Raw genomic sequence first — 10,306 nt, forward strand, 5'->3', positions numbered from 1 at the left:
TAGCATGCATGTGCTGTACCTGTAAGATAAGAAATTGTCTGACTGATGGAAATGAAGGAATCAGGCAATGAAAAGTCATTAATTGTTTTACATGTTGGTCTGTCTCTGTTATGAAGAAAACTATAATTGTATTTTAATTACACACACTTAACCGTGACCCAACTAGTGCAGACTCCGGCAGGGGTCTGACATTCTTGTCCTGTGCAAACTACTATCCGCAATGAGCGTTTCGTGTGAATGAAATGGGACTGATACGTATTTAAGTATTGTTTTATATGGTTTATTGACATATTGCTTTGTTGATAATTGATTTAAAGTCAACCTGTACCCATTTCATTCTGAAATAAGGAAAAACATTGGTTTTATTTTCAGATACCAATGTGTCATGTATACCATGTAGAAAAGGGATGAACCGTGTGCAGTATTTGTCACTGATCTCAAATATGGTGAAGGTATGATTGAATGGGGAAACAGTACTTACAGTTATCAAGAAATGCTTGTGCCTAAGAATGAAGAATTACTTTTTTCTGTTAAACCTGCAATCAGTCCATGTTTTTATTAACACCAAGATTATTTTGTGATAAGAATTTGGATAGTCAAATGTGTGTATATATTAGAGTTACGAGTTGCAAATGATACGATGTGTATAATTTGAAAACAAAACAAAAAATACCAGCCTTCCCTAACATTTACTTTCAGACATGATACACTTCATTAACCATTTCATCACAAATAAAATTAAACCATCTCATCACTCCAGACCAAGTAATTTTCTGGTGGCAAAGGTTGAAAGAAGGTTGTCAGAAAAATAATCAGTTAAATTTTGTTTCTGAATGGATTGTTGTAAGATTAAGTGTGCATGCTATGAAGTGATTACTGAAGTTTGGGCAACTTGTAAATTGATGAAATGTGATTTGTCTTTACTGCGACAAACAGAACAGATCAGACAGAATGTAAGTCCTTGGGTTCCACAGTTTCTGTAGGTCTCACTCATAGCATGACCACTGCATGACAGACATATCTCCCTTTTTAAAGGAAGGCAACAAGGCAAACTGGTTTTGGTGTACTTGAACCGAAAGTAGGGTTCAAGACATGGGTTCCTCATTCTATGCTCTCTGTGATTATATACTTGTGTCTCATGATGAAAAGAGTTAATGACAGTTGATCATATTGGACTGATGACTACAGAAACAAGCTGCAGTGGAATAAACTTGAAGTCATTGGATGAAACTAAAAAATTCTATGCAACTTTTCTGAAATACATGCTGGACAGTTTACAATTTTCTTACAGTAAAGGAAGCAAATGTGGTGCAGCTGAATTTTTATACACGGACGTTTGATTAAAAAAAAAAAAAAAAAATCAGGCATGCACAGATTGTATTTCACTTCACTATGCTCTGTGTTTTTCTGATTCTTCATATCTCTGCAACCTTTCTGCCCCAATCACAGTGCCAGGTAAAGATGTATTGCTGACTAAAATATGGTGATTTAATGTTCCGTTATTTTGTGTCCTTGTGGCATTGTTACTCCAATTTAGATTATTCTACACTTGTTATCAATTGGTCTGACTCTGTGATCACCATCATACTGCCTTTATTTTTTACTGCACTGATTTGTATGATACATTATTATGACTTCCAGTTTTATTTTTGTCATTCAACAATTTTGTTGTTGTTTTTGTTCAGATTTATTGATTTTACACCTTGACCTTTAACTTCAGTCATGCAACGTTAATAATGCTGATACTGCTGTTCCTGAAATCTGCTGTGACAAACTGTTTCCTGAAGGATACTGCTTCAGTGAATGGAGTCCTTGGGTCAAGCATGCAGCAATGTCATATTTTTAGGATTTCACATATGCAAGTGTATTATTTTGGTTCAGAAAAATCACACTGCACACAAAAGTGCTGCACTGCTGTTGAATATTATGATCTGTCCACATTATTTTTCAGTGGGACACTTTGTTTTAATGCATTTTATTTTTAGTATTCTTGACTACCTGTAAGCCTTACTTGTAATGTTTACTTGTAATTGTTCCTTCAGTTCTGTTTTGTTTTTGTGTGCATTGGGGTATGTGTCTTTGTATGTTATGGTTTATGTGCATACATAGATGCTTTTTGTGTGTGCATTACCTGTGATGTTCAGTTGGTTGCATTATTTGTGGTGGTTTGATCACCACCCATTGATTGGAACTTATATTTTGTAGCAACAAGAATATCCCAGCATTGTGTGCCTCTTTCCGTATGTAATGGTACTGGGAATACCTTATTTTGGAAATACTTCATACTGCAGATAATAGTAAAATTTTTATGCAGAACTGAAGTGTTTTATCACACAATACTGCAGAATTTGCTGAGCTAGTGACCTGTAATTTGAAAATAATAACAATACTTATTCCTTGTTTTGGAATGAGGTATTATGTGATTCATTCATGTTTATTGCAAATTGTTTTTATTGGAGAGTTGTGAGAGCTGGCTTCATAAGTAATGGCTTTATCTCATTTTGCTTCATTTCTAAATATTAAATTAAGCATTTACTTCTGTTATAGAGAATTATGTTCGAGTTTTCAGTCGCTTAGTTATTATGCACTTATTTGTTAAATCAACATATATGAGATATGAATTATTAATTTACTTGTGGCTTCTTTTCAAAAATCTTCTTTGAAAAAAACAGCTTATTTCTCTTGTCTGTTTGTATTAGTTTACCAGGTTGTTTTCTGGAATGATTTTAGTATGCATCTTAAAAGAATCGTCTCATTACTGTTTCTGTAAAGCTAAACTTGCACACATACCCATGCATCACACACACACAAAAGAATAAAATCATATTTAATCTTCTAACTCTAAAAAAAGACTACTGCATTCTTTGTGTGTCAGTGTTTGAAGAGTAATGTTGAGTATTATTCTGTGAGTTATTTTGTAGATGATGCATTAGTATTAGATATATGATGCACGATTTTTACATTTGTATGCATACATTTTTCTGTAGAAATTGGGCTCCATTGGGTATGGTTATTGTTATGGTCTACAGTTATTTATTTGCTGCATAATTACCACTGTATACAGTTAGTATTATTGTCTTGAAATGTTTATTTGTTGCATTATCACCACTGGAACTGTTAGTGGTATTGTCTAGAACTATTTATTTGATGCATTTTCATGCAAATATCAGACTGTGATACTTAATGTGTTTCCCTTATAGCGACATAAGCATTGTTCATGATACAAAAGAGGAAATATTTGTGATACACAATTTCAGTTTGAAAGGAAATATATTTTTGCTGAAGAATAATCTGGTTACTCAGTTTAAATCTTTGAGAGTGTGTGTATGTATCGCAGTTTGTGTGAGTGTTTGTGTGTGTATTATCACAGTTTGTGTATTTGTGTGTGTATCACAGTTTGTGTGAGTGTGTTTGTGTGTATATCACGGATAGAAAATGTGTGCAAATGTGTGTTTACTTGTGTGGGAGTATGTATATAATATATGCAAGAACACCCAATTTTTTTAGTTAAGAATGAGAAGGAATATATTAATTACTTTGATGCTGGAAGGCACGTGTGTAGGTCTTTGTGTATGTGAAGGTTTGCTCATGTCACATGTACATCAGAATGTGTGAGTGAGGAGGGGGCAGGCGTAAGAGGAAGGTGGGGAATGTTAAAGAGAAAGTGAACAAGTGGGTGAATAGTCAAACCTGCTCCTTTCAACAAAACCACACCCACATGCCAAAAAAACACACATACACTTTAGACTGAAAGAGACTGAGAAATGCAAAATCAATAGGAACGTTCAACCATCACACACCAAGAAACAAAGAACTTTTCAATCTATTTTTATTACTATTTACTTTCAAAAAGACTCAAAATTCAATTCAACACCCAAAGATAACAAGTTAGAAGTACTAACTAGCCACTAAAATGTAAATGTCATTTTAAAACAAATCTGTAATTTGTAAAAACAGCAACCACTACAAGTACTGTAATCAATCATAAAGATTAAACTCCTGTTAGCATATCTTCAAAAGGTATCATCTCACTGAGTGTATGATACACTTTTCTCTGCTTGTTCCTGCTTTTTTCATTTTTATTGTTCTTGCTTAGATTTTTTCCCACTAATTTTCCCCCCTAATTAACACCATTACTGTGTAATACATTTATTGTAACTTTTCCAGACTGTGGATTCATCATGATTTATTTTGTGTGCTCACAGAATAATGAACCTGCTGATTATCAAAGGCAACAGTAAAATAACAAATCCATATACACTTGTACATATACAAATTACAAATTACACATTGTTTCCAAAATTGTTATGAATTCATTGTACAATTTCCACTCCTTTTTATTTTTTATTTTTATTGTAACGCAGCCATACAGTGTGACAAGAAATTCTGATCTGGAAAGAGAACCTTTCATGCTGTAGTCCTGTAGATTAATCTAAAACAGGAAGAAAAAAATCAACAACAAAAAACAAAATGATACATAAATCTTACAAGCACAGAAAAATGAGCAAGTTCTACGTTGCACACATGTGTTCCAAAATCACTCTTAAGGAAACACAAATCAATAGATATGTACAGAAAAAGGAATAAACTCTATGTTGCACCCATGTGCTTCCCAAAGCACTCATATTAATTATGGTGCATGTGTTACAATCAGCTCATTTCAGAGAGCCTTTATCAAATTGAGAAACAAAATATGTTAGAAAAAAAAATCCAAAGTCCACTGATAATGATAATGAATAATATTCTTTCTGGGCCCATATAATTATGACAAGCACCCTGCTCCACAATTATTGTTACAATTTAATCAATGATTATGAATTAAAATGCATGAATACCCCAGTGATAAACATGCTCAGATACACACATAAATACAGAGACACGAAGAGAGAGAGAGAGAGTGACAGGCAGACAAACTGAGACAGAGAGGGACAGAGAGAGACACACAGAGACAGAGAGAGACTTAGAGATTACCGGTAAAACATATTCATCTTCAGTTCCTGAGATGTACCCATGACACCTATCACAACGCACACAAAGAATTCTTATGATTGCACATAGAAGTACATTTACAAAAGAAGCAATTGCAATAACAATAACAAAATGATATTGCATTGACGTGTGAAACCTGCCAGCTTATTCCAGTATGTTGTGTTAGTAGTTTAAGGGGAAGACGAATGTTGCCTCCAATACTGTTGAGTAAATAATCACAAGCAATTTACTGATTCAGTAATTGTGTACATATGAAACTACATAAATTTTATGATCCATTTTGATCTTAGTACACACACAGACGTGTGTGTGTGTGTGTGTGTGTGTGTGTAAAGTGTATAATTCTGTAAAGTTATATAAGCAACTGAGTGGCTCACTGACTCTTTTAATTCACAGCCAATTTCCAGACTAACCACTGGTTTTTAACAATCACAGTTGACTTCTGTACACTTACAATATGCACTTGTGTGCAACACACACACACACACACTTGTGCAAACCAACACATACATACACACACTCACACACACGCACAACATCTTTGTGCATAACTGCAAGCAAACACACTCAATAGCCACATGCAGAAACCTCAGTTTGCGTTTCATTTCACAACTGAGGGGATCCAAGAGAGCGGAGTTTCCTCACAGTGACAATGTGGATGTCAAGGGCAGACTGGATCCATCGATGTATCTCTGCCAGTCTTATCACCGCCTCCTGCGGCTGGCCATGGCTACAAGTGCTGCTGCTCCATGCATCAAACACAGACTGGGAGAAGGAGCAGAAGGCGCCCAGATCCTCCGTGACCCGCAGTGCTCGCTGTCTGAGAAGAGAGTCTGGAAGGTCCTTCAGCAACACCAGGGAGTATTCCACCACCTCATGTAACTCCTGCTTGCTTTGGGCAGCACTTCTCAGGAAGGTGGTCACTATCTCTAGTACAGAAGCATGTGCTTGGATTGTAGACTCTGAGGCAGGGGACTTGGCAGATGGCTTGCTGGATGAAGAGGGAAATGCCTCTGTGCATGCTTTGATAACATGCTGAGTGAGAATGTTGTTCTTAGCAGCTGCTGATGCCACAGCTTTAGCCAGTATGGTAACAGCGCGGACATTCTGCTGTTTATTTTCATGATGCTTACGATGTTCAACTGCTCTTTCCAAAAGAGACACCCTCTGGCGCCTGTTCCCTGAATGCTTCTCCTCCTTTTGATCTTTTGAATTTTGGTTAGCTTCAAGATGACGAACAATAACTGTGGTGGAAAGCATTTTTTCCTTTTCCTCAGTAACACAACCATGGCGACTTGGGTGGGAGAGACCTGGCTTGGCACAGTACCAACAAAACATTTGTCCACATCGGCACGTCATCTGGGGACATCCACCATTTTTACAAACAAAATTTCCACATTTTGGGCAGTGCTTTCCTTCTACCAACATTGTCTTCTTTTCCTGTAACTTCCTCAACTGGGCTTCCCTGTCAGTTTTATAATCATCATGCACTTCAGCCAGACGATCAGGGAAGACAGCTGTGGCCAGACTGGCACGATAGTCTTCAGCCTGTTTGCAGGATGCAGGCCAGTGGGCAGGCAACAGACACTGGAAACAGACGTGCATGCCACAGGCACAGACAACGTCCTGCTGATGTTTGCCAGAGGTGGAAGATGTGTTAATGCTGATGACTCGACCACAGGACTCGTTGGGACACCACTTTTCTGTCAGAGACCCTCCAATACGAACTTCTTCTTGCCTCTGCAGCAGCTTCTCCACATTGTCCAGAGGTGCCAAAGACAGCAGCACCCCCACCTTCACCTCCTCTTGGCAGTTGTACCCTGGACAAGTGAGCCGAACAAAGCCTTCATGGAAACGCATGTGGATGTGCTGTGACCAGCATGAGTCACACACACGATGGCCACATTTCAACAGGGATGTGCTTGCTGCACTATCCTGTGTCAGGGGGCTTATATCTTCATAGCATACATCACAAAACAAAGGATCTTCTTGCAATAGGTCGAACAGTGTTGGCATGGCAAAGTCAGAAACATCAGAACCCTTTTGGAACAGGTGTTGCACTGATGGTACATAGACCATTGCTGAACCAAGGTGACTGTTGAGCTGACGTGCTGAGGCCTTGACTGAGATGCTTTCAGAGACAACAGGGACAGAGGTCTTGTCCTCAAGTTTTCTCACCAAGCTCTCTTCTACAAAGTCCATGGTCTGACTGATTAAGTTCATCAGTGTGCCTCTGAACAGGTCCTGGTTTTCCTCAGTGTTGATCTGAACAGGCAGCAAGCCCTGGTGCAATCTGGAATTGAGCAATACTTTATAGACATCATAAAGATCATCATAGAATCCATCATGGATGCAGATGAGATAGGTATCACTATACTTCTCAACTGTTTTGATCTGCATCCCTTTCTTTTTTAGCACTTCCTGTACATTCTGGGTGACATCCAGAACAAATTTTCGGGGTTTGCAGGATGCCTCAAAGTAACCCTGTCCAAAACATTCTTTTAAACTTGTAAGGGAAACATCCTCTTTTGGAAGCATGACTCTGGTTGACTCTGAAGGACAAAATGAAACTAGACTGATGGATGATGATGACTGGACAGCATTTTCATCTGGAGATGTGTGTGTCTCATGGTCACTGAGGAAGACAATGTGCGATTTGTCATCTTCATGGTGAGATGTGCTGGTCTTGTTAGTTTTCTTTCTGTGGCGAGAGTTGGTGATGCCTTTAAAATTCTGCAGTTGCTGGGCTTTCTCAATTAAGGTGGTGAGGAGGCACACTGTTGTGCTCTGTACTGCACTGATGCCCTCAACTGGTGCAAACTCTTCTTGGTCCGGGACAGTAGTCAGGGAATGGTTACACTGTTCATGGTAAGAAGGCAGGTCACAAACATCAAGGTCTTTTACAGACATTCTCTTTCTCTGCTTCCCTCGATGTTGTTTCTTTGGCTTCCCGTGCTGCACATACTCGTTGTCATCTCCTGGGGCCACGTCCACATCTTGCTTGATGTAGCGTGGGTTATGGGAAATGGAGCTCTTAGCTGGAGAGGGGTAGTAAACTTCATACCTGACCTGAAACAGGCAACAAGTAAACAAATGTCTCATTATGGGGTTAATGGTAAATGTATATCTTTTCAGAACACTGTCATAAAAAAAAAATCATATTAATGGACAAGCCAGAGACACTGGAAGGGTTGGAAACAGACAGCACAGAGGAAGATTAAATAGGTATAATGTATATATTTTCAACAAAATATGAATATAGATAAATATATATATTGTTGCAACTGGGGAGAGAGAGAGAGAGAGAGAGAGAGAGAGAGAGAGTCTTTGTCTTAGTGAAAAAATTGTTGTTGTTTTTTACAACAGGGGAGGGGTGGGGTGTTTATCAGAGATGGACATCGAACTAACTAACCAACTTGACTGACTAACGAACTGACAATGTATATATATAATGAAGGCTTTGGTTGGCATTGGTATAGTACTCCTCGCAACTTCTCAAATTCTCTTAAATTTAAACTGACAAATGTAGTTGAAATGAACAAATGAATAATCCATCAATTCATGAACCAACAATCACTAATGAATTATTCATCAATACATCAACCAATTATCAATTAATCAATCAAGCCAATCAAATCCATCCATCAGTCAATTACATGCTTTACACTGACTTGCTGAAGAAGTCCTGGGATCTGAGACAAAATCACAATTCAAAATTTGGTAATGAAAATTGTGTATAATAATAAACTTGAAAAGGACTTCATAAAAACTATCTATGCTCCTTTTTATATCCTGATTTATATATTACATATATATTTGTATCTATATCTCTTTTCCCTTTCTTTTACAATGTGTATCATCATGTGTGTGCATGCGTGTGTGTGTGGGTGCATACGTGCATTTGTGTGTGTGTGTGTGTATGCACACATGTGCATGTGTGTGTGTGTGTAAGTGTGTGCGTGTGCTTGTGTATGAGCACATGTGCGTGTGTGAGCGTGTGTGCGCTCGTGTGTGTGTGTGTGTGTGTGTGTGTTTGTTGACTGCATAACTAATCATTGACTGAACAAATCATGTAACAGAGACCAATTTATATATATATATATATATATATATATATATATATATATATAGAGAGAGAGAGAGAGAGAGAGAGAGAGAGAGAGAGAGAGAGAACTCAAATGTACTCAAACAAGCCAATTACTGAATTAGTCTATGAATATATCATGTATGGATATGTCCTCTTAGTCTTACTGACTGCAGTTCATTCATTTTTTTCTTTTTCATAGTTCATTTTCATGATACGGTTTTCATGTTTACACCCATACAGTGTGTTAAAAAAAAAGAGAGAGAAAAAAAAAGAAGAAGATGCAAATCTACTTACTTCTGTCTCTCCAAGATTCATGTTTTTCTTGGCTGCTCCCTGTTCTGTGTAGACCTCAATCGTTTTTCCCTTCATCTGTTCCTTCAGTCTTAGCTCGCGCTGCTCTCTTCTCCAAGCTCGTCTGGATTTCCCATCAATAGTTGGATAACTGTACCCAAAATACCGTCCATTTCGAGGTTGGATTCGCTTCACTTCCCCCTTGTTGCTATGGAAACTGACGCAGTTAGCATGTTGCTTCAACTTGTGACGTTCCAACAGTGACACGGTCAGCTCTGCTTGGGCGATGTCGTTGCTTTTGATTTGACGAATGAGAGCTGATGGTAATGACCACCGGGACTGTTTGTTGAGGGAAAGAGGTACGTCAACAGCGATGTTGTGCAATTCAAGCTTTTTGTCATCTGGTTTTCCGCTGCCGCCAGCCAGTTTTTGGAGAAGTTCTGGACGAACTCTGGACACGATGCAAGACTGGTGGTGGTAGCGTCGGCTGAATCGGGAGTTGAAAGCTCGCAGAGTGTTTCCAGAGTGCACTCCACGATGCGATGTTTTGTGCACCATGACTGTCGTCTGCTCACAGTCGGGCGTACGACAAATGCTGCGAGAGAAGTTGGTAAAGAAAAAGGATGAAGCCTTTCTGGCCGGACCTGAGTTGGCACTGCCAGGAATCTCAGTGGGTGTAACTGTTATGTTCAACCAAAGGTCACCTTTTTATAGGCTCGTATGTTCGGCTACTTTGCGTCAGTGTGGTGCAACTCTTCGAAGATGACTTTAGAATCGGAAGTTGTAATATCAGTCTCGTTCTCGACATGCAGCTTAAAATAGCAGTGATGTCAACACTGTTTTGGGCCCTTTAGCCACGCACTCTGTGTGTGTGTGTATGTGTGTGTGTGTGTGCAACCGTGATGTTTGTGGGGAAAGTGGGAAGGGGGCTGTACGGAT

General features: G+C 38.6%; 1 protein-coding gene across 1 annotated transcript; it reads right to left on the reverse strand.

Annotated features, from left to right (window-relative positions):
• Window positions 1–3,812: 3,812 nt before the first annotated feature.
• Window positions 3,813–10,128, reverse strand: LOC143295759 (uncharacterized). The gene is made up of 2 exons (XM_076607379.1): window positions 9,371–10,128; window positions 3,813–8,058 (listed from the first exon to the last, which is right to left on the reverse strand). Exons 1-2 carry the CDS (start codon window positions 9,923–9,925, stop codon window positions 5,596–5,598), a joined length of 3,018 nt encoding a protein of 1,005 aa, XP_076463494.1. The 5' UTR covers window positions 9,926–10,128; the 3' UTR covers window positions 3,813–5,595.
• Window positions 10,129–10,306: the final 178 nt, after the last annotated feature.

This window comes from Babylonia areolata, chromosome 21 (genome assembly GCF_041734735.1).
Source record: "Babylonia areolata isolate BAREFJ2019XMU chromosome 21, ASM4173473v1, whole genome shotgun sequence".
Classification (NCBI taxonomy): domain Eukaryota; kingdom Metazoa; phylum Mollusca; class Gastropoda; order Neogastropoda; family Buccinidae; genus Babylonia; species Babylonia areolata.